The sequence below is a fragment of the Hypanus sabinus genome, chromosome 21 (assembly GCF_030144855.1).
Source record: "Hypanus sabinus isolate sHypSab1 chromosome 21, sHypSab1.hap1, whole genome shotgun sequence".
Taxonomy (NCBI): Eukaryota; Metazoa; Chordata; class Chondrichthyes; order Myliobatiformes; family Dasyatidae; genus Hypanus; species Hypanus sabinus.
The window spans coordinates 58,823,946-58,850,009 of record NC_082726.1 but is presented as its reverse complement, the minus strand read 5'-3'; the positions used below and the strand labels follow the sequence as shown (position 1 = coordinate 58,850,009).

General features: G+C 39.8%; 1 protein-coding gene across 1 annotated transcript in view; it reads left to right on the top strand.

Annotated features, from left to right (window-relative positions):
* Positions 1–23,597, top strand: part of LOC132379095 (tetraspanin-3-like) — a 63,151-nt gene extending 39,554 nt beyond the window's left edge. Inside the window, exon 7 of the mRNA XM_059946657.1 lies at positions 22,925–23,597. Within this exon, the coding sequence (XP_059802640.1) occupies positions 22,925–23,017 (93 nt within the window). The 3' untranslated portion in view covers positions 23,018–23,597. The remainder of the gene's footprint in view (positions 1–22,924) is intronic.
* Positions 23,598–26,064: the final 2,467 nt, after the last annotated feature.

Below are 26,064 nucleotides of genomic sequence, written 5' to 3'. Positions count from 1 at the left end.
TTCACAGTAACAGAAATTTTGACCAGGGTGCCCAAATTTTTGCATGGCACTGTACATGCACGCACGCGCACAAGTTACACAGACACAGAAGAATTTTGGCTTTCCACACCTCAAATTGAACTTTTTTTTTTACAGCCTGAATTGTGACAGGTTCTAGATTTTATTCTATCAGATACTTGTGTACAATTTCAATCCAGTAGGCCAAAACTTTCCCTATCATGGCTCTCTATGTCATTGTGTTTAAGGCTCAACATGTTTCTGCTGTTCTTGGATGTTCTATGTGTACAAAATTCTCCCAAGATTACCATCCACTCTTTTGTTTATTCCTCTGTAGTTACAGACGTGCTTTATTTTTTAAATTGTTTCCAGGATGCGAATATTTTACATATATTAAGATTACATAGAGATTTTATTTGTAACTGCCTTTCCATTCCCTCTGTCAAGGGAAGTTAACAAGGGAGATGGAGCATTGCACAAAGCAGCAGGTTTTAGTGGAGCCACAATTGATAAGAGTGAACATTTGACAGATATTTCAAGCCATAAACATTAAATATGCATTGACATGTCACACACCATTTGGCCACTGTTACATTATGTTGTTGAGTTCCATTTAAAAGACTGGGATCTCATCATTGTACTCTTGTATGATAGATATTAGGAAATATAATAATCAAGCCTACATAGTATAGCTTTTGTGACATGGGAAACAGTGATGTTGAATATTATTGGTAATTTTTGCACCAGTGGCTCAGTGGATATACAGAGGTTGACACAGGCAACCTAACTTGACTATGGTGGCATTTCATGGAGTTATATTACCTAAGTGAGGTCGGGCTGAGTCAACACGAATTCTGATCTTGCCATTAACCTCAGTTGAGAAGCCCTGGCTGTTTTGTAATGCAGCATCGTGGAGCTATCGTATAATAGAAAGTTTCATTCACTTTTTTTTTTAACATGGTCAGCAAGAGTGGTGTTGTAATATTAATCCAAGTGGATGCAGGAGAGGGGAAAGAAAATGAACTCCCTTGATTGCTATCCAGCAATTCCTGTTTAAGTGTGCCAATGTATAGAAATTCCATAAGGGCTACAGAGTATGGTTTCCTCCAGGTCCTCCAGTTACCTGCCACAACCCAAAGATATTTGTAAAATGGTTGTTGTCACAAAAGTTTAAAGGTTAGCTTTATTTGATACATGCATATTGAAATATATAGTGAAATGCATCGTTCTGCATCAGCGGTCAACACAGTCCCAAGATTACAGCCAGCAAGTATCACCATGCTTCTAGCGTCAATGTGGCATGCCCACAACTCACAAATCCTAACCTATACATCTTTGGAATGTGGGAAAAAGCCAGAGCACCCAGAAGAAACCCACACGGTCTTAGGGGAGAACATGCAACTTTTTACAATCAGGGATGGAAATTAAACCCTGATCGGTGATCACTAGCACTGTAAAGCAATTGTGCTAATGACTACATTACTGTGCCACGGTGTACTACATAGTGGGGTACGGTGAAGAAATTGTTTTTGCATGCCATCCAGATAATTTCATCATATCCATAAGTTAATTGGTCATTGTCAATTGCTTCCAGAGTATAGGTGACTCGTAGAAATTGAAGAGAATGTGGGGAGAATTTTAAAAAAAAGTGGAATTAACCTGAGGATAATTGTAAGTGGGTGCCTGATGATTGGTGCAGATTCAGTGGGCCAAAAGGCCCATGTCCATGCTGTATCTCTCTATGAATGTAAAGAAATCAGTGCCCTTTGATGTTGCCCAATGGTACTTAATATCCAAGTTCACTTAGAATGGCAGGCTACTCACACTGTTAGGGACGAGGGACCTTTTGATTGTAATTGGTTAAGTATATTGGACAGAAGAGTGTTTGTTGACTTGTACATATTACAGCATTATATTATGGGCATAGAGTTTTAAAATCAATAAGAAGCCACCTGCTAAAGTGTCGCCTTCCCACTGAACTTCATGTCATATTCACTTGGCATTAAAACACTGATTATCTCACAGCAGTGCCACATTCAGTTGTCAATAGTGGTTATGTTGCCTGTGACTCTTTACAGTTGCTTTCGTACTCAAATTATTGATGTATTTATTGAATTGCTGTGAAATGAAAGTCTGCGTTTCCATTTATTAGTTCCAAGCAGTCTTTTTCCCCAATGTGGTGCTAGAATTGCCAACAACGCTCCTAGATGTAACACAATTTGCAATGCTCCCAGAGAAAACTTGCTATTAAGCTACTGGTGGGAGTTGCAATTTTATGGCTGAGCAAATGTGATTCTTCAGCCTAATGTTTTCTATTATTGTGTATATACACCCATTCAAGTAATGAAGTCTTTCTTAAACCTTTGGCTTTATCATTAGATAAGCTATTGGTTGCTGCAAATTTACTTAAGATTACATCAAGCAAGAAACTGCCTTTATTTGTATTGGCATGTGGACATAGGGAGGTGTTAGTTGTCACCATAGACCTATTGCGGACTTTGTCATATTACAACATTCTGCAAATAGATTTATGGATATGCAGGTTTTATTCTATAACAGCAACACAATATTGATATGTTTTTGAGTTCAGTAATGCGAAAAATGAACACTTTAAATGTAGGTTAAGCAGCTTTCAATTAGTTGCATGCAAATTGGGAGAAGGAATAGTCCACTTTGTCTCTTAAATCTGTGTGATTGCTTCAATTGGATCTTGGCTGATTTGATGGTAACCATAACTCATAGAGAAACAGAAACATAGAAAACCTACAGCACAATATGGCCCTTCGGCCCACGATGCCATGCCGAACATGTACTTATTTTAGAAATTACCTAGGGTTACCCAGAGCCCTTTATTTTTCTAAGCTCCATGTACCCATCCAGGAGTCTCTTAAAAGACCCTATCGTATCCGCCTCCACCACTACCACCAGCAGGCCATTCCACATACTCACCACTTCCTGCATTTAAAAAAAAACACAACTTACCCCTGACATCTCCTCTGTACCTACTTCCAAGCATCTTAAAACTGTGCCTTCTCATGTTTGCCATTTCAGCCCTGGGAAATAGCCTGTGACTATCCACATGATCAATGCCTCTCATCAACTTACACACCTCAATTGGGTCACCTCCATCACTCCGAGGAGAAGAGGCCAAGTTCACTCAACTTATTCTTGTAAGGCATGCTCCCCAATCCAGGCACCATCCTTGTAAATCTCTTCTGCACCCTTTCTATAGTTTCCACATCCTTCCTGTAGTACTTGGAGTACTGAGCACAGTATCCTCTCTACAATCAGTTTCTGGAATCCTTAGGGTCTTGTATATTTCAATTTAAGTCCCCTCTCACTAAGTAGATATATGTAAAGCAAGCTACCCCATCAATGGTGGAACTCAATAATTTTGGTGTTCCTATTTTAATTTATGATTGTTAAACTAGCCAAGCATCCACTGTATGAAGTTATTTTATTGCATTTAGATTAATTAAATGTTTTTTAGATTTTCAGAAGGTGTTTGGTAATGTATTGTACAGAAAGTCAGTTAACAAGGTTCAGTCACATGGAATTGGACTTATATGTCAGTGAGGATTGAGCATAGAGCTCAGTGTGTCCTTCTCAGGTTAGAAGGGCCCTGATCATTGAGGTACCACAAAGATGTGTGTTTGGCCCCTGTCTGGTCACTGTGCATAATCATTCATTTGGCTCAGAAGACTAAATAGAATATATCCAAGTTTCTTGATTGCACTTACTTAAAATGAGTATGCAAAGAAACTTCAAGGGATGTAGAAAAGCTAATTTAGTCTGCAACAGTGGGACGAATGGTGTGTAAATGTGGCAAAATGGGGGTGAAATGGTGAGATATTTGGTACCATCTGGGGGGAATAATAGTGATTTTTGGCAAGGTGTACACCCCTAGTGCTAGAAAATATGTGATGGCATTGCAGCGGTGGTAACTTTGTATGTTACCTTCATAGTCCATGAATGGAGGAAGGCGGAGTATAGAGCAAAGCTACAGGAGAAGATTCTGTATGCAACAGTGAATGGCAAATGTTACAGAATCACAGCTCAAGACAGTGAGGAGGTGTCAGCTGTTCAGTGTCAACAAGAAGAAGCAGATGGCCGCCTACTTCTGCATGCTATCCTGCCATAAGAGAGGGATACCAATCTGTAGTGATCTGCTCAGAATACACAGATGTCTTTATCATGTCTTTAGCATTTTGTGACAAGATTGAGGCCCCATTGTTCCAGAAGTGTGGCACTAGAACCCATACAGGGCTTGTAGACATCAGAAAGGTTGCTGCCACTGTTGGCATAGAGGTTTGTAGGGCTCTCATCAGGTTGCATACTTATACAGGATGTGACACTGTAAGAGCTTTTGCAGGCAAAGAGAAGACAAGTGCCCTAAAACTTCTGACCAGCAACAGGGTAACTCAGGACATGTTCTTAAAGTTGGGTCAGGAATGAGACCTCTTCCCAGAAATGGACAAACTGGAGGCATTTACATGTCTCCTGTATGCCTGAAAAGCATCGACACCAAGGTCAATGAGCTCAGTTACACCTTTTCTATGCCAAAAAAGGTGACATCGAAAATCAGTTCCCACCATGCAAGGACTGCTTAACAAAACATGTACAGTGACCCAACTACCAGGCTGGTGTTTGGAGAAGAACCCACAAGTGCCAAGCCTTGTTGGCAGGGAATGGAAGATGGAGAGAGAAGAGAAAGCTGAACAGTTGATGGTGCACTGGATGGAAAGCCAGCCAATACCCGATGCTGTCCTAGATCTACTGGTCTTTAACTATCCAAAAATGTTCACTCCCAAGATGTATGTGTGTTGCAAATGGCCTCAGGTGTACTGACATGTAGACTGCAGACCGTGAGAACCATACATCCACCATTTGAATTATTGTACTGTAATTCTATATGCTATGACAAAAGCTTAAGATTGTTTTTATTTGGTACAACAATATGGAAAATATCATGACATTGATAAAACTCAGAAATCTCTCCAAATGAGGTTTCTTACCTTTCTTTGGGGTGGGGGTAACATTTTCTGCTGTACTGATGTTAATATGGAATATATACAAAAAGTGATTACTTGAAGTAATAAAGCTACCACTGGGGCAATGCTATCACATATTTTCTAACTCTAGAGATGTATACCTTGCCAAAAATCGCTATGAGCATAATTCCCCTCAGATGGTACCAACCAACCCTACTGGCTCACGGACTATATAAAGAAATATTAAGGAGAACTGGGCTGTATTTTCTTAAAATGAGAATGAGAGCTGATCGCTTTAAAGGGTACAAAATTCTTAAAGGGCTCAACAAGGATGATAAGGCAGGGATATTCCCCTTGGTTGAGGGTAGGCCACTGAAATGCTTGGTATTCCCTACCCCATGGAGATTCATGTTGATTGCACTCAGCATTTTTAAAGAGTTAAGTGATATGGGGATAAGGCCATGAAATGTTTGAGATAGAAAAGCACTTGTGGACCTATTGAATCCCAGAACAGGCTCAACAGGCTGAATGGTCTATTCCTGCTCCTACTACTTGTAGATGGCATTGCCAATTAATGATTCATTATGGGTATTTTTATCCTTTCGACACAGTTCTATTTGGGATAGGTTTGCAAGACCTAGTATTAAGTTTCTCATTGGGTTTTATACAGCCTACAGGCTCCCATCCCATCAGTGCCTGTGCTTAATATTCTATTAAATGTTCTAAACATTTGGCGTGCAAGTTCTCAGTTAATTTCTTCTTTAAAGAGGAACTGCCTCCTATGTTGGAAATAAATACCACCTCCATAACACAGCAAAAATATTGATATTAGACATTGCATCACAGATGTGCTAGCTTCCGAAAGAGAAAATACAGAGGACTCTTTATCAACTCCACCCAGAAATTTCTTGCAAAGTAACTGGAAGTCCTCAGCAATCTGCACTTTTCACAGTAAAAAGCAGCTTTATTGTGATGGTCTTGGCTCTGCCAATTTGCATGTTCCTGGCTGCTTCTATATACCATTTGTTAAAACACTAATCCTTCTGCAAAATCTTAGGAGACAATAGCAGTTAATTCAGGTTTATCAATTGAAATACATTTTACCTTTTAAGGAAAACTGTTTCTTGCAAGGTTTTATTGATCACTTTATTCTTTTGTGATAAATTTGGCTTGAAAGAGTATTTTCTTTCAAACAAAAAACATTGTGCTAATTTCCAATCCTTTCCATATTTGCAGGCCAAAATTTTAGTGCATTTTCAAAACATCAGCTTTGAGTACAGTTCAAAGTACATACAGTGCTATGCAGAAGTCTTGGGCACATATTGTACATAGACTTTTGCACAGTACTGTATTTGTCATTGTAGAGCAGAGAGCGAGTTTGTAAATCAGGTGGGAGCAAAGGATGTTCAGAATGGCAAGGGTGGGGTGCCACAGGAATGGTGTAGGATATGTGGCAGAGAAGGAGTGCCAGGGGTGGAAGAAGGGTGGTGTGGTTGCAGAGACTTCCAGCCCTGAGACAACAGGCAAGATTATTTGATTCTAAACAATTGGTTAATTGGTCATTACACAATGGCTGTCTGATGCTTCTCATGCATTCCCTTCCCTTTCCCTTTTCCCAACCATGATTCCCCTCTCCCTGCCTCCTTCCCATTCTCAGTCCACAATAGATACCCATATCAGAATCAAGTTTAGCATCACTCACATATGGCATGAAATTTGTTCTTGTGGTAGCAGGACAGTGCAATACATAAATTTACGACAGTATTGTGTAAGTTGTAAGCACCCTAGCTAGATGTATGTGCCTAAGACTTTTGCCCAGTATTGTATACATTACCATAAACCACCCTAAGATTCATTTTTTGCAGGCATTCACAGTAAATACAAAGAATTACAATCAAATCAATGAAATACAGGCAAACAATCAAAGTACAAAAGACAACAAACTGCAAATACAAAGTATGGGGGAAGGGTGTAGTAATAATAATAAATATTGGGAACATGAATCCAAAAAGTGAGTACATTGTAAGTGTAGTTATCCTCTCTGGTTCAAGAGCCTGATGGTTGAGGGTTAATAACTATTCTTGAACCTGATGGTGTGGGACTTGAGAATCCTGTACCACCTCCCTGATGTTAGCAGTGAGAAGCGTGCATGGTCAAGTTGGTGGGGGCCCTGAATGGATGTTGCTTTCCTGCAATAGAGCTTCTTGTAAATGTGCTCAATGCTGGGAAGGGCTTTACCTGTGATGGACTGGGTTGTATCTACTACTTTTTAGTAGGCTTTTCCACTCAAGGACGTTGGTGTTCCCAGACCAAGCTGTGATGTAACCAGTCAGTGTACTCTCCCGTGCGTATCTGTAGAAGTTTGTCAAAGTTTTAGATGACATGATGAATCTGCACAAACTTCTAGAAAGTAGAGGCACTGCCATGCCTTTACTGTAATAGCTCTTGCGTGCTGGACCCAAGAACTATCCTCTGAAATGATAACACTAAGGAATTTAAAGTTGCTGACCCTGTCTGCCTCTGATCCCCTGATGAGGACTGGCTCATGGACTTCTAGTTTCCTCTTCCTGTCGTCAATAATTAGCCCTTTGGTTTTGCTGACATTGAATGAGAGGTGGTTGTTGTTGTTGTTGTAGGAACATTCAGCCAGATTTTCAGTCTCCATCTTACAGTATATGCTGATTGTCACTACCTTTGATTTGGCCAACTACAGTGGTATCTTCAGCAAACTTAAATATGGCATTAGAGCTGTATTTAGTCTTGCACTCGTAAGTACAAAGTGAGTTTTACAGGGAACTAAACACATAGCCTGTAGTGCACCTTTGCTGATGGTGATTGTGGCGATGTTGCCAATCCGAACTGACAACGGTCTGCAAGTGAGGAAATACATGATTCAATACCACAAGGCATTGAGGCCTGGGTCGGAGAGTTTGTTGATTAGTTTTGAGAGGATGATAGTATCGAATGCAGAGCTGCAGTCAATGTAGTGCATCCTGATGTATGCTGCTTCATTGTCCAGATGTTCCAGGATTGAGTGAAAAGCCAATGAATGGGCATTTGCTGTAGACCTGTTGTGACGATGGGCAAATTGGAACAGATCTAAATCACTACTCAGACAAAAGTTGATGTGCTTCATGACCAGACTCTCAAGTACTTCACAGTGAATTTAAGTGCTAATATCCAAGATCCAAGACGGTGGCGCGACGCAGCTTGCAGCGGCCTTTCCGGAACTGATTATCTGTTGTTTGTGAAGTGGGGTGCCGTGAGCAATCATAATCGATTGAAAACGGACGTGGAAGCACGGAGAAACATCAGAAAATTCCAGGAAGACCTTCTTCGTTGCTGCTGCTGCTGTGAGTTCTGGGACTCTGCTGGGAAGAACAGGCCCCCAGTCCTCGGGGTCGTATTGCCGATGGCAGGGCCGTCTTAATACGCTCGGCAGAGGATGGTGCTTGGAGAAGCTGTGCCGGAGGGGATAGTCGTCGGCTCGGAGGTTCGATGGACTCAGGTCACTTTCGGTGTGTGCAGCGTCTGCGAGGCTGAGTCGGGCGGCGCCTTGGAAGTCCATAGCGGGGGTACTCTCTTCTGCCGCCAGCGTGGGATGGCGAGTCTGTCAGGACCCTGGGGACTTGTGGAAACTGTGGTGATTTCTTTTGAACTTACAGTCCTTTAACATCTTTGGACAATTTTTACTGTGCCCATAGTCTTTTTTTTTATCAATTATGCTATTGTTTGCCCTGTTGTAACTATATGTTGTAATTATGTGGTTTTGTGCAGGTCTTGTAGCTTTAGTTTTTGGTCTTGTTTTTGTCTGGTGGATTTGGAGCTCCTTTCCGGGAAACGCGCTAGACGATAGCACGATATTAGTATGCAGCAGCCTCTCTGGACTCTGGATTGGGGATTGTCAAACATTACATGGATTTTCTGGTGTAGTCTGTTTTGTCATATGCTTTTGTGATATTCTGGGGAACGTCTCATTTTTTAACTGCAGTGCATTTGTGGTTTCTAAATGACAATAAACTGAATCTGAATCTAATGGATGATATTCAGGCAGATTCGCACATTCTTCTTTGGCACCTGTACAACTGCAGCCTGCTTGAAACAGGTGGGTACCTCAGTCAGCCGAAGTGAGAGAGTAAAGACCCAAGTGAACACTCCAGCCAGCTGAATAGCATACATATTCGCTATCTAGCCAGGTACCCCATCTGGGTCAGATGCTTTCCTTTGGTTCACCTTTCTGAAGAATTCTCTCACGTTGACCTCAGAGGCTGAAATCTCGGGTCATCGGAGGCTGTGGGAGTTCATGAATTTGCCTCCATATTTTGTTGGTCAAAGCAAGAATAAAAAGCATTGAGCTCATCTGGGAGTGAAACCTTTCAGATGTGTTGAATGTGTGTGATTACAAACTGGGTGAACAACCTTTCACTTCCTTTTGGGAAACCTGGTAACCCCTTTGCCTTGGTGAAAGTTAACAGTTTTGTATGTTTTAAGGCATCTGACTGCTGGATGCTAAACTGTTCTTTGAGGTGTACTTTATTTTCCCAACTTATAAAATATCAATTGTTGAAGTTCTCAAGTAGAACATATAACATAGAAAACCTAAAGTACAATACAGGCCCTTCGGACCACAAAGCTGCGCTGAACATGTCCTTACCTTAGAACTACCTAGGCTTATCCATAGCACTCTATTTTCCTAAACTCCATGTATCTATCCAAGAGTCTCTTAAAAGACCCTATGGTTTCTGCCTTCACCGCCACCGGCAGCCCATTCCACGCACTCACCACTCTCTGTGTTGGGGGGAGAAACACTTACCCCTGACATATCCTACTTCCAAGCACCTTAAAACTGTGCCTTCTTGTGCTAGCCATTTTACCCCTGGGGGAAAAACCTCTGAATATCCACACAATCAATGCCTCTCATTATCTTGTACACAAGTAAATCATATAAAATCCTGAATTTTTCCAATTTAAGTGATTTCACCTTTAAGAACAAATTCCATTAAACTTCGAATGTTCTATTTGATCTTTGTGCACCAGTAGAATGTACTATAGCCAACCTGGACAGCTTTTTCTTGGTGTCTTCAACAATGTGGTCAGTGTTCTCTCTGTCTAATGTTTTCACAATACTATCCTGTAGCATTGCAAACAGCTAAAATTGTATTGCTTGGAATGATTTTCTTTTAACCTGGAGAAATGCATGATTTGGATCTAATAAAGAAGTCATCCTCAATGAAAGCAATTCACAGAAATTCAGTCCTATTGGGACAATTTGTGGAAAGAGCAATATTAGCTATAGAATTAAATTGGAGAAGCTGGTTTGGCTTTCGGACTAAAGAAGATTGAGAGAAGTTTTAATAGGTGTACGAAATTATAATTGTTTTAAAAAAAGTAAACGGAGATGCTGTTTAGGAAATGTTCAGGGACTGGGAGTGGTGATTCAAATTGACATGTGAAAGAGGAAGTGAAAGAACTTTATGCAAAGAGTTGATGATCTGGAACTGTTCATTTGTAAGAGGGTCCAAAAGAGGTTCATGACAATTATCCTGGGAATGAAAGGGTTAATGAGTGTGGAGCATTTGATGGCTCTGGAATTTTAGAGGAATGAGGGAGGATCACATTGAAACTGATCAGATGTTGAAAGGTCTAGATAGAGTGGACGTAGAGAGGATGTTTCCTCTAGTGGGGGTATCTAAGAGCATAAGGCACAGCCTCTGAGTAGAAGGATGTCCCTTTAGAACAGATGAGGAGTAATCTCTTTACCCAGAGGGCAGTGAATTTGTGGAATTAATTGCCAGAGGTGTCTGTAGAGGCAGCATTGTTGTGTATATTCAAAGAGGAGGTTGATAGGTTCTTGATTAGTAAGGGTGTCAGAAGCTACAAGGAGAAGGGACGGTAATGGGGTTAAGAGGGATAATATATCAGCCATGATGGGATGGTGGAGAAGATTCAGTGGACTGAATGGCCTAATTCTGCTCCTATGTCTTGTGATCTTATGGTAAGTAGGTGGGCTCTTGGAAGGAAACTGAAGCTAATCCAACATATCTTGTCTATGTATTTAGCTGGACGCAGCCCGGTCTTGGATAATCAACTGGAAAGGGAGTGTAAATATTTCTTGTTCCTCCTCCTAAAAATCTAGAAACTGAAACTGACAAATCCTTAAGGCAATGTTGGACATGGTGTACAAAGGGGTAGAATTTTAAACCACATTGATAAACCACCTGCATTCATTTCTCAGTGGAGATCACCTTCACAAAGACTGTTCTATTTATCAATGAGCCCCCTTGAATATTTTGTGTTTTTTGGGCTGCCAAATGTGCACCTGTTCACTTTGAATTAGATGCAAATGTAATGTATGATGGTGTGGATGTTTGGAGATGATAGATGATTAATGATGACTAGTGTGGTGCCACTGAACTGTACTTCAGAAAAGTGGGATTGCCAAAAGGGAAAATATTTTCTTTAGTTATGAAAGTGCATTTGGGCTTTAGATTTGTTGCAGTTGTCTTGGATAGGCATACATTTATATGCATGTTTCCAAATAAATAGTGCTGGTAAAAATATTCTGTATAAACCAAGTACCCCAGATTGAGTCTGTTATAAATTTGAGTTTAAAAGCAAAATCTTGTTCATAATCTTGTTATCAATTCCTGACATTTAGATGAAATTAATTTTGTCACATTATTGAAACATACAGTGAAATACGTAATTTCTGTCAAATTATCGAGGATTGTGCTGGAGAGCCCTCAAATGTCACCAACATACTGTGGCCACATCCCACTAACCTTCACCATATGTCTTTAGGACATGGGAGGAAACTGGAGCACCCAGAGGAAACCCACACAGTCACAGGGAAAATGTACTACATCATTACAGGCTGCAGCAGAAATTGAACCCCTATCGGTGATTGATGGCATTGTAAAACAATGCACTAATCGCTACTGTGCCACCCATAATGTAGCATATAATGGATTGCCTTATTCCACTATATGCTGCATTTACCCATTTTCTGAAATACTTTAAAACCTTACTGGCTGAAAATCACTTTGTATTCTTTGTGGTTTCTCTTATGGAGCTGTAAAAACTGATCTGTGGAGGTATGTAGCAAACCTATTGTTGAACACTTAGGTGCTGCTGGGTCAACATCAAAAGGCTGCTGCAGTAATCTTGTCTGCTTTCTATTGAGCTTCAAAGAGTAGATTTTTTTTGTTCCAGTGACTGCTTTGCTAATGGACAAGCTGGCCTCTAGTGATTTTTGCTTTGGAATTGGTTTCATGGTGTGGGAAAGGATTGCAAGAAGATTGTAGAGCATATCCCTTTACCTATTGTAATCTACTCCACATTGTTTACTGACTTGATTTGTGTGGTGCCATTAGCTACATGGCTAGTGAATTACTCTGCACAATAGTCAAGCATTCTGTTGGGCAGTTCTGTAGTTTTACTCTGTCCTTCCCCCACCAGTATCTAAACTTTATTTACCTCACTTGTTGAACATTCTTTCATGCCTTAGTGCACCAATTTAAGGCAAAAAAAATGCAGTTAACAATATTTTGTCCTTGGAACATTTTTTATTAAAAAGGTATATTTACATTTTGTATCCTCTTTATTAATTACAATATTGTTTAATGCCATTTCCAGTACACAAGTGTACAGGAGAATGAAATAATTACTACTCCGGATCTAATGCAGCACAAAAACATACAACAAAACCTGCATTGTTCTAGAACATAGAACATAAAAATCTACAGGCCCTTCTGCCCACAATGTTGTGCTGACCATGTAACCTACTCTAGAAACTGCCTAGAGCTACCCTACTACGTAGCCCTCTAATTTTTCTAAGCTCCATGTACCTATCTAAGAGTCTCTTAAAATACCCTATTGTATCTACCTCCAATTCAGTATTAATTTTTAATTGTATTGTACTTAATTTAGTATTTATAAATGTACATTAAATTAAAACATTGACAACCGTGTTCATGATGTACTCCAGCCATGTGGCATTTACTGACCCCAGAGAGGCAGTGGCCTCTGCTTGTTCTTCAAGGGCACCTGGACATGGAAGAGAGGAGTAGTCTGTTGGCTCAAGTGGAACCCACAACAGCCCACTGACTGGACATGTGAGTTGGAGCAGAATAATGAAGAAGTCTTCCAACTGACTTGTGCCCTATCCTACCCTCCGCTCAGGGTGCCCAAGGATCAGGAGAACGGGAGGGGGGCTTATTAGTACTTGTGCAGTCCCTTCAAATACTCAAAACAGGGTTGCAGCTGTCCCACTAAACTTTGGAAGCAAATTCAAAGTTCAAAGTAATCAAAGTATGTGTATGTCACCATATACAACCCTGAGATTCATTTTCCTGCAAGCATTCATAGTAGAACAAAAAAATTACAGAATCAGTGAAAAACTAAACACAAGCACTGACAAACAAATCAATGTGTAAAATGTACATATTCATATGTTTACAGGTTCTTCTAAGGAAATCAGGTTCATAAAACATCAGTTCTGGCCCGGTGTTGTATTTTGGTGCTGTTTTGACCATGCAGGGTGGGGAGAAGTGGGGGTCAGTTGTTAGGAAGCAAGGGACAGCTTATTGTCCATTTATGGTTTGTGTTTTTGTATATACACACACAATTAGTTGCTGCACTGATTTGTAGGTTCAGTCTACGGCAATTATAACCATGAATTGAAACACTTGATAAAATCTTTCCAGTTAATGTTGACCTCCATTGACCCAGACCTGCATTGAAAAGTGCTCCTACACAAAAGGGAGTTTGCTTCACGCAGTCATTAGTGTGATGCAGAATGCAGGTAAAATCAATTTTAATTTAAAGTGAATAAAGGTTCAGTTCCACTAATTTGTACATGTCTGTTGTCTAGATTGTTTTGTTACTGCTTTATGAATAAACATCTCAATTGATTCTGGCTTAAGAAATAAAAAGCAGCAGTAAATCATTTAAACCTTCCCCTGCTATGCTATTCTATGAGGTCACTATTATATAAAAGATCATCCACTTTGGTGAAACAACTTTCCAAATTACATTCAGTCTTCCACATCCTTGCCATTTCACTTAGCCTGTACATATCCACTCAGTCTTGTTGGATTCCTTTCAACCTCTCACTGCCGCCTAATTTAATATACATTTATATAGGCTTTGTAAGGCATTGTATAGACCACATTTGGAAAAGGGTGGTGGGTTGAAGGTGCATTCTATCAAAGGAATTGTAAAGTGCTCCTTCCCTCTGCTAGCCTGCAGGTCACCCTTGGGCAAGGTGTAGCATCTACTCAGCTTCCCACCCCCCCCCCCCACCCTCCCAACCGATCAGGGTCACGTGAAGCCATGGGAGCAGGTGGTACATATCATATGTCCTGGTTACGTGACTACTGACACCAGACAAGCAATCTCTGAAGTGTATTGATAATGGTTGACGTCACTCATCTTGTAAAGACACTGCCCAGAAGAAAGCAATGGCAAATACCAAGAACAATCGTGGACCCAAGGCTATGATTACCCATGTCATACGGCATGGCACATAATGATGATAATGATCTAAAGAAAGATGTGCTGCTCTGGAGTAGGTCCAGAGGAGATTCACAAGAATGATCCCAGGAATGAAAGGCTTTGGGTATTTATTTATTAAAGATCCAGTCCAGAATAGGCCCTTCTGGCCCTTCGAGATATGCTGAGCAGCAATTAATGGGACATTTTACAATGACCTATTACACATAATCAGGACTTTCAATGTGCACCAGCTACTCCCAGTCTTTGGTCTTTGAACTGTAGGAGGAAATCCTCACTGTCAGCAGGTACAAACTACTTGTAGGCAGCAATAGGAATTGAACCCTTTTCACCTGAACTGTAAAGCGTTGTGCTAAACGTTATGCTACTGAGCCATTTAAGAACATTTGATGCCTTTGGGCCTGAACTCATTGGAGTTCAGAAGGATGAGAGGAGGTAGGAGGGTTCTTGTTGAAACCAAATGTCTGGATGATCTGGATATTTCCATTAACAGTAGAGTCCTGGATCTGAGAGGTGCCTCAGAATAAAGGGATGACCCTTCAAAACTGAGAAGAGGAATTTCTTCAGTGATAGGGTGGCAGATCTGTGGGATTCATTGCCATGGAGGGCTTGGAAGGCCAGGTCATTGGATGTATTTAAAGCAGAGATTGATAGGGGAATCTAAGGGTTGAAGAGAGTGGCCAAATGTGATTGAGGAAGAAAAATCTGCCATGATTGAATGGTGGGGCAGATTCAAAAGGCTGACTAGCCTAATTTTGCTCCTATAATTTATGGTCTTGCATTACACTTTGGTCTACTCATCCAAATCATTGATGTAGTTTGTAAACTGCTGGGACGCCAGAATTTTCCCTGCAGTAACCTACTAGTCATAGCTTGCCAACATGAAAATGAGCTGTTAATCCTATTTTCCTTATATTAACTAATCTTCAGTCTCTGCCAAGATGTACCAAATATCATGTTTTAATTTTCTTTAACAATATTATTTTATAGTTCTTTTTTTATAAGAGGGCTTCTGAAATTGTAGCCACACCACATCTACTAATTTGCCTATTTTCATTCTGTTTGTTACAACCTGAAAAAAACTCTTAAGTGTTGTCAAGCATGATTTCCCATAACAAATTCACAGTCCGTCTTTGCGCGTTCCTGTTGTTGCTTTTGTATGACCTACTTTCAGCACAGAATTGTAGGGATCAATACTGAGACCTCTATTCTTTGTGATTGATATAATTGACCTGGACAAAAATGTAGATGGATTTGCAGATGGCACAAAAATTGATAGAGTTGTGGGTAGTGAAGGTTATCAAAGGTACAGCAGGATATAAATTAGGTACAGTTATGGGCAGAGGAATGGTAGGTGAAGTTTAAGTGTGAGGTGCTCCACTTTAAGGGGTCAAATATAAACATTTGTCATTATTGGCTTTTGATCCCATTTATTTTTCCCTCATTAATGCTAAATTCATTCACTCTGGAACATTTATTCTCCATATCTTGGATTACTGTGAAGGCAAAACCCAATACATTTAATTTCTGTCATTTTCCTACTCCCCGATATAACTTTTACTGCCTCTTAATCACATTACTGTTACAGGGGACTTCAGGCAATTCCTGCAAATGTTGTCTGAACACCTGCTATTTCTTAACTCCGCCTAAAGGGGCTCCACTTCTCATTTTATTTTTTTAGCTATAATCCTGTGTGTGTGCCTGTCCATCTCCTTCCTTATTATCAGGGATACCACTCCTTTTCCATTCAGCCTATTGCCTTTATATTCAATTCCCAACCAATTTGCAGCCATGTCTCTGCATTGGCCATTGCTTTGTAGATACTTATTTCTATTCAAATCAGGTCATGAATCTTATTGTAAATCCTACCTGTATTTAGACATAAACTTCAGAATTTGTTTTATTGGCCTAACATGAATTCTAGCATCTCCTGACTCTTGGCTTAAGTGGTTTTTGTTTAGAAAGGAAGAGTTGCTTCTTATCTCTTAGTTCTTTCTTGAATGAACATCTTTGAGCCAATCCTTTTAAATGTATTGCTATCAGTGTTTAATTCACATTTATTCAGTTTTTGTTTCTGAACTTTCACTGCAGCCAATATATCCTTCCTTTAAGGATTCAAAGTACATTTATTATCAAAGTACATATGCAATATACAACTCTGAGATTCACCTTCTCCACACCATAATGATGTGATGACCTTAGAAATTCATGTCTGAGTTATGTTTGTTTATTTTATGAATGCTGTTTATATAATGCTAGGTGCCTGTGATGCTTCTGCAATTAAGTTCTTCATTGCACCTGTGTGTACATGTACTTGTGTGTATGATAATAAACTTGACTTGGCCCTCTGTGAACCTGCTCACTATTTGTTGCTGTCCTTTTGTTCGGGCAAATGGACTGCATGAAAATAAACTTGTACTGACACAGCCAGCATCACCATTAGAGTGGAAAGCATCTGCAAATATTTGATTTTTTTCACCCTTTAATTCCAGCCCTTGCTTCTCCTGCAAATAGTATAATGGGTCAGGGTTGCTAAAAGTAGTGACATATCTGTCAAGTAGACACCAGGATTGCTGTATTTTAAACTCAGTGATTTTTCATGCCCTATGGAGAATTGGATAGTGCGTACAGCATAGGAATAGGTCAGTCAGCCCCTTCAGTGCATACTGTCATCTGTGTTCTGCTAGAGCTTTCAACTGACTCTTCCATCTGGGTAACTATTCCTTTCCTTTGTGTTAGCTTCCACTCAAATGCATCTGTTGTTTGTATCAGCAGCTGCTCGTGCCAGTGAGCATTCTTTCCCCTTTAGGAAAGAAGCTGCCTGTGAATTCTCTATTTAATTTCCAGTCTATCTTTGAGTCATAGAATCGTACTGCAAAGAAAGCAAGTCCTTTGGACTGCCACTTCCACTCTTACTATCAAATACCCATCTGTACTAATCCCATTTAATCAGAACGCCCCCCCCCCCGCAACCCTTTGATCTATTACCCCTATTACTGCACTATAAACACTTTAAACCTCTTTTCATAAAGTTGTTTGCATCGTACACAACAGCATAAATATATTCTGGTATTTGTGTATTTATTCATATTTTATTCCATATCTGTACTTTAATCTAACTTTATTTAATTCTTTATTTTTCATAATTGTTGATTTTTTTTGCTGACAAACACACTACAGCAAATTCTAAATACATGTAAATATATGTGATGAATAAATTTGATCCTTGATCCTGATCCTATATACCAGCACTTGGCCCGTAGCTTTCTATGACTTAAAGGTCCAAGTCTTTTTATGTGGCTGAGTGAGGAGAGAGGAAAGTTTTGGGAACAATTGCTCATGAATTTGAGAACTGCATTAGTTTCAACAGCTTGTGTAAGTAAAGTCTCGTATCAAAGCTCAGTAAAATCTGAACTATTCTGGTTTACTCAGTCATCTGTGATGTGGTCTGGAGGGATTCTTTGGATTTCATTGTGTGAGCCATCACCGGGAGCGATTGCATTTACTCTGCTCATTGGTTCTGATCATGTTTACCAGTGCAAACTATTAACTCCAGCTGATGCATCTTTGCATTGGTATTTTAAGAGCAGAATATTGCACCAAATTTGATCCAAAGCTGCAGCTGATGCTCCTGGAATTTATTTTTTGTAACAGAGGGTCAAAGAAGTAACTGCCATGCCAGACTGAACTGGACTTGAGACCAGTGGCTCACGATATGGCTTCCTTGAAATATGTATAACAAAAGAGGAAAACAGAAATTTATTTTGATGGATCTTCATGTTCTTGAGGAAATTAAGGTTATGCATACAGGACAATTCAAATGAAAGTGTATCGTATTAACTTAAAGACTAAACTGATAAACTATGAGTGAAAATGGACAAGATAGGAAACCTGTCATGTAGATTTACACTGCTTTGTGTGAATTTGATGGCAGAAACCAATCATGTAGGGGGCTGGTTGCTTTATATTTTACAGCAAAGAGTAAGAAAAGCAAATGCCATGCCCAGCTGGAGACAGAAGCACTTCTGCATGCCCAGCTGCTGTTGTCTAGATGAGGTTCTGGCAGAAATGTTGGGCATGATGCTGCCTTCAATCATTCCATTCTTCACATCTGCAATCAGCTACTCTCACCAGCTCCTAAACTAACTCTTTCACCCAAGCTTTTTGTTTGATCATCTTCCCTGGTATCTTTTTTGGGTTAGTACCAAACTTCTTTAATGTTTCTTTTGATATTTTGCTGCATTAAAGTTACTATAACTAGTTACCAAAATTCAGTATTAATAGCTGTAATAGGAGCAGTGGAAGTGAGGTTCAGTAGGAGTATTTAATGTCAGAGAAATGTGTACAATATACATCCTGAATTTGTTTGCAAGCATCCATGAAAACAGAAGAGTGCCCCAAAGAATGAATGACAGTTAAATGTTAGAACCCCCAAAGCACCCCCCAGCTTTCCCCTCTCATGCACAAACAGCAACAAAGCTATGATCCCTCACTTCCCCCCAGCAAAAAAAATCATCACCCTTCACCGAACACTCAAGCGTGCAGCAAACATCAATAAAGTCACAGACTTGTTGTGCCCCAAGACTACTCATTCACCCAGTAATTTGACATACCACAGGTGCTCCCTCTCCCCCTTTCCCCCATGTATTCATATTGTGTTTTTATTATTGTTGTGTTCCTTATCTTTTTTTATGCTGCATCAGATCCAGCGTAACAATTGCTTTGTTCTCCTTTACAATTGTGTACTGGACATGACACGAATGGCCTCATGGCTGCCCGCTCATTGATATGCCGGATTTTCATGGTTCTGGAGACATTGCCTTAACTGACTGAGCCGCCATTTCGTTGCCTAAGCTTGGTCTCTCTTTAAATGATCTGTGATCAGTCATTGCACGTTGACGCAGAAGGAAGCTATCAGGTCCATGCTAGCTCTAAGGAGTGCAATCCCATCAGCCCCACTCCCCTGTTTCTTATTTTCCTGTACTGCTGTAATTTATTCTCTCACATACTTCCCTTTGCTTTTCTTTTGTCCATTTAACATGCGCTGAGGTATCATTTGTAGTAGCCAACTCCACACAGACAGCACACAAGGTCAGCATTAAATCAGTAGCGTGGAGTTGAGGCAATAGCTCTAACTGCTGATCCATCTCCGTCTTGCTGAATGTGCTAAGCCAGCACAAGGAAAATATTTTGCCAAATGCTAATGTAACAATGTGTGATGCAAGGATTTACTTTTGTTTGTCAAGCTTTGTTTATTTAAGTACCATTTTGTGCCCTGTGTAATTTTATTTACTAACGCACTATAGAGGGACACAGTTCTTCTGAGGCACCATTTTAATTTTAAATTTGACCCCTTTCAATTCCCAAACATTTCAAGCACTAACCAAAAATTAATTTAAATCCTTTATTTAAAACATGTCTAATCCTTATTAGAAATCCTTGTAATCAGTGTGTTATTTTTGAGTAAAATTGTATTCTTAAATTTTGCACTACAATCTTTGATTGCATAATTTCCATTGCTTTTCCAATAGTGGTTATGGCGATCAAATCTAGTCCCTGCAATCTGCTTAGCTAGCCATGACTGTGATCTGGAATACTGTACGACCAGAAATTATTCAAGTTAAATTATCATTCAAAAATACATGAATATCCATGAATACAGCCAAATGAAACAGTGTTCCTCTGGAGCAAGGGTGCAAAACACAGACCAACAGTCATACATAACACTGGGCATATAAAAGATAGCAATGAGCATCCAGTTACACAAAAAAATATAATCTAGCCCAAGTGCCTAAGTGACATGTCCCATAAATTGATGGAGCATGAATGTTGTCAGCAAGAACAAGCCCTCAGCAGTCTGCAAACGAACTTGCGCATGCATGCAGTCCGGCTTGTCTTTCACCCGGTGAACACTGAAGGGTAGCACCGAAGAGGGAGCCTGGCCTCAATCCTACATGGATGCCGCACCACACCACCTCTGGTGACCCCTCTCCTGGAGGCTGCAGCAGGCAACACCGTGGCATGAGGCCTAGTCCTCGCTACAACCTAGGCCAAGCAGCTTCCCCGTGTTGGTCTCACCAATAAACGAGTGTATTGGTTATTGAGTTTTGGACTTGAGTATTTTATGTTACCAACGTCCTATACAATAACTTGCTGTTAAACTTTGCAATGCTTTTGTGCACCGACTCTGATGCCTTTCTGTAGCAGGCAGCAACCCAGTCTATTTTCTCCATGAATAAGCAGCTCGCTGATGGGGTAGAGCTGCAGTACTTGAAGTTCCTAATGTCCAGCAGTATCTTGCGATCATAAAGACAAAAATATGTTTGTTGACCTCAGAGAGGCCGCTGTGTCTAAGTACACTGCCATCTTACTGGAATCTTATAATCAGAAATGATTATAAGGCAGTGTTCTAAGGGTGTTGTATTACATTGCCAGCTGTCGGAGTGCAGCCAACTTGAGTTGACTGCTGATTGAACTTGCCTATTAGATTGTAGTCTTGATCCACTTCTGGCAGTTAACACATCTTCAATTTTGTGTGGGTTTTGTGTTCATTCTATCAGCAGCTGCTACCAGTAAAGATACCAACTGTCAATATGGCTGTGTGCTTGATGTTTGTTCCCATAAAGGGATTTAACTGAGCATTGCCAGCAAATCAAGATTTCTTAAAATCTAAGGCTTTCATTTGGCTAGCTCTCAGATGTTGCTGATAGAAAGTGGACATAAAAGTGATCCTTTGGAGTCCATTACAGCTTGAACTGTTTAAAATGCCGATACATTAACAACTCTTGCAATTGAATAAGGTGATATGTTTCAGGTTGTCATTTTTTCAAAGATTTCAAGTGATTCAGAATTTCGGGTTTGCACTAATGTAGATATTTGAGGAGTTTTGATTTGCTGAAAGATGTATCTTGTATCTTGAGGATGACACTGGCTCATATCAGCACTAATGCCTAAGACCATAGACAGAGCAGAATTAGGCCATTTGGCCCATCAAGTCTGCTCCATCTTTCTATCTTTCTGCTCCCACTATCTGGTACCCATATCCAGACTGATATTGTGGAGACTAAGGCAATTATTATAGACCGACAGTGATCAGAGGATATTATTGTCCCATACACTTCACTTCCTTCTCCAAGTGTGTTGGTTTTACCTTTGGTTTTACTTGTAACTCAATGCTAAATCCATATGATAGGACTTGAGTCTGACTAAAGTGAAATTTCAATTATGATATTAAATTCTGTTACAATTTTGACCTGTTCACTCCATTCCACAGATGGTGTCTCTTAAGTTTATCTGTGGTTCCATATTCTTACTTATGTTCCCTTCAAAAAATAGTTGTTATAACCTGAGCTGTGCTCATCTGACTGCATTTCTTTAGTGAGCTTAGTGTTACTTTTTTAAAATTTCCAGATAAGAAACTTGACGCTGTATTTTATTACCTAAATATCACTTCATAAATTAAACATTGTTGCTGTGATACAGGGTTTTGAAATGTGTATTCTAAAGCCAGGCACTGAGGTTGCGTAACATTTTGGCATTACTACTCCCAAGGGTTGTGCAGTTGAGTTTGATAGTTAAATCTGTGCTCATTTTGTAACAAGTGATTGAATTGAGTAGACTTTCCTTAGTTACATAATGTGTACTTTATTCCAATCTGGAGGAATAGGAAAGGAATATATGTGCCCTCCTTTAAAAGCTTAAACAGAGAAAGGTAGTGTTGTGTATGACAGCTGTTACTTGGTATGCAGCCAGTGCCCTATTACATTCTGCTGGTGGACACTCCCATCCATGTATGCTTTTGTTAATGTACTTAACACTTGGAAGCCCTTTGCCAATTGGGTTATTATTTAATAAATAAGACATAAACTTGTACTGTGCGATTACTGGTCCAGTAGCTACAATTTTACCAATGGAAAGAGCAGCCTTAACAGGGTGCGAATGCTCTATTCATTGGAAAGATAGAGAAGCGTTTGCAGCGTAAGGCTGGTTGAATGAAGTAAGCCTAATGAAGATGGCATGCTATTACAGCACCACTGACCCAGGTTCAGTTCCATTGCTGTCTGTAAGGAATTTGTACATTCTGTCCATGACCATGTAGTTTTCCTCTGGGTGCTCCAGTTTGCCCCCGCATTCCAAAGTACAATTTAGTAGATTAATTGGTCACATGGGTGTAATTGGGCCACAAGGGCCTGTTAAATACTGGTCATCCTTATCTGTAAATGTTTGTAATCCTCTTTGTCCAGGTATGAAAGAAACAAGTTTGTGCAGTTTGTTTTTGCTAGCTTGATCTTGTGTGCATATATTGAAGCAGCAGGTCAATAATGGGCTGAAAGGCCCACCAGTTATTGAGTTGATAAATTTGTATCTTAAATATGAATTTTATTTCAACTTACATTGGTTAATATTTACCCTTTTCATTCTAGTTGCTGGGCATGCTGTGTGCCTTTGTTGTGCTATGCAGGAGGAGTGGAGACCCTGCCTACGAGCCGCTTATTCCTGGAGGAACCTACGCATAATCTGCTTCCTGGGTATTCTTTTTCTTTTCCCGGCCTTCTACCCTATTCCACCCCCCCCCCCCCCCCATCACCAATCCCCAATAACCCCTGGTACTCGGAATGGGTCAGCCATTCTTACCACTGGAAGTTCAGAGACCTTGTCTGTGGCACTGAAGTGGTTCTCCCTTTTTGTGTATATAAAGTAAATTTAAAGCACATCTTACAGTCTGAACTGCTGGGGGTTAATCACCCACAATAGGTATATCTGAGGCTCTGTAACTAGACAAGATTAAACAGTACAAAAATGACTAATACTGTAGAAATCAAGGAAACTGAAATCAGAAGTAACTAAATTGTTTCAAAAACCTGATCTTCCAAGATTTAAGCATCAACTCTAATCTATAAACTGAGTTTTGTTTTAGTTTTACTGTGTATGATCAAGGTATTTTACATTGTATAGTTTTCTTTCCAGTTTGCTGTCTTTGTAGTGAGTTCTGATGGGAAGTTTTAAGTTGTCTCTTAAAATAATGCAGCCTTGTAGCAAGGAATACAGTCTGTGAACTGAACTGAATTAATGAAAATAAAGATTGTTGAAACTGAATCTGTGCCATTTCTCTTCCCTCTGGTTTCAGTGCAGCTGGGTGCACAAAACATCCTTCTTCTGATTAAGTAATTTATACTGCTTAAACCGTATGGACCATCTGGATCCAGAGTTGATTCTTTGGTTTCAGAGTTAGCTGATCCTGCACTAGGAGTACGCCAATCAACTACAGCATCTGTACACTCCATTTCTTTAGCAATAAGTTCAATTTCAGACCCTTGGAGTTCACAGTTGACAATCCAGCCTAATCAGCTTTAGTGATAAGAATTTAGCCCCTGTTGAGAACAAAATAAAAACTTGCCCTGTTTAATTATTCATTAATATGTGTGTAATGTAAAATGACCGGAAGGAGAATGCCTAATTAGGGACATTGAAGAATCAAATACTAAATATATTATTGGTTTCAATAATACTGCTGCCTGCATGCATTAGAAGTTTAAGCCCATCTTCAGAGGTTTGACAATTATCAGAAACGTTTCGGTGCAATATCAAAGGAGTGCTACCTTATCTGAGATTACCTGTGGAATAGCAATAACACTAGAAACACTTTGAATTCTCAGTGGATGTAAAAGGTGCCATGACATCTTTGAAGAGTTATAATGCCTCCAGGCCAATAACTAATGCCAGTAAAATAGAACTTTTGGAAGTGTCAGCACTGAAAGCAGGAACTAGCTGATGGATACATTTCCTTTGCTTGCCTTTGCTATCTATTTTAAAAAATGCCCTAATGACTTTGAAGTGTAGGGTTGCCTGGAGATTGTGAAAAGGACTGACTGCTGTGTAAACCTAAACTAATCAAACACAGCAATACAGCACAGCATAGGCCCTTCAGCTCATGATGTTGTAACAACTTTTTAACCTATTCCACAATCAATCTAGCCCTTCCCTGCTACATAGTCCATAACCCTCCATGTTTCTTTCATCCATGTGCCTATATGTTCTTTCATCCATTTAAGTCTGTTAAATGTCCCTAATGTATCAGCCCCAGCATTGCATTCCAGGCACTTCCACATGTTTTTTTTAAAAAAAAGTTACCTCTGACATCTCCTCTAAACTTTCCTCTGCTCACTCCTCTGGTATTATCCATTGTTCTCTTGGGGAAAAGGGGAACACTCTATCCATGCTTCTTATAATCTTATACACTTCTATCAATTTCTCATCCTCCTTTGCTCAAAATAGATAAGCTTTCGTTTGCTCAACTTTTTCTCTGAAGACATAGTCTTAGGCAAAGTTAATAACAAATTCGCGTGGAGGCGATCTTCAAGAGAAAATTTTAAATATTTTGATATCTGCCAAATGTTAGTCTGTAACTGAATTTAGCTTTTTAAAATGAAGTTTGGTCACCTTGCAACCATTTTAACTTGAAGTTTGAGATACTAAAACAATTTGTGTATTTCTGAAATGCTGGGGATATTGAGCAGTTATTGATCAGTGTTGCATCTGCCAGATTTGCAGTGGCGAAATATACAGAACTCTAGTTTGATAAGGTGCACCATTATTACAGGTTGAAACACTGACATTATGTGATTTCAAGGATGGTGTGGATTTAATGGAATTAGTATTTATGAGATGAAAGGTTCTCCTGAAATGCAGCAGTCATACTAAGTGAGTAGAGTCCTGTCGAAGGGTTTCGACCCAAAATGTTGACTGTACTCTTTTCCATAGATGCTGCCTGGCCTGCTGAGTCCCTCCAACATTTTGTGCGTGTTGCTCAGATTTCCAGCATATGCAGGTTTGTGGATGTCAATTCAGGAAAGATGGATACTAACAGTGTGATTAAAAAAGACTCGGAGGCTAAGCATTATCTGAGGAACAGTTGATGCTTTGGATCCTGTTACCTGTAGTACTTTGAGATTACAATTGTAGTGTCTGTGAAAGATATTTTATCTGCAAAATGTTAAACTGGACAATGCAGGCAACCTAAAACTCTTAAGCAGAGGTTGTAACCTCTGAGTTCTGTCTGAGCTGAGCAGTGGAGTAGTGATTAAATCTAGAAACCGTCTGAATTAAAAGCAAACATTCTGCGGCCACGGGAGATCCAGAGCAACACACACAAAATATTGGAGGAACTCAACAGATCACACAGTAACTATGGAGAGGAATGAACAGTCAAGGTTTCATGCCGAGACCCTTCACTGGAACTGAAAAGTAAGAGGAAAGAAGCAGAAGTAAGGTGCTGGGGGCGGGGGAGGAAGGAGAACGAGCTGGAAAATGGTAGGTGAAGACGAAGAGGGATGGGGGAGGGAGAATAAAGTGAGAGGCTGGGAGGCAATGGTTTATCACCTGAGGTAAGAACAAGATAAAGTATTTGACTCGTGCTCTTTGCTTTATCATTATCACTAATGGTTTTGATTTGATAGATTATGGAAAGTATAATGTGTGCTAAATTTACCTATTTGTAATCTTCCTGTTCATATGATCGTATTAATCAAATTTCAAATCCTCTCCTTTACTATTGAAAATAAAA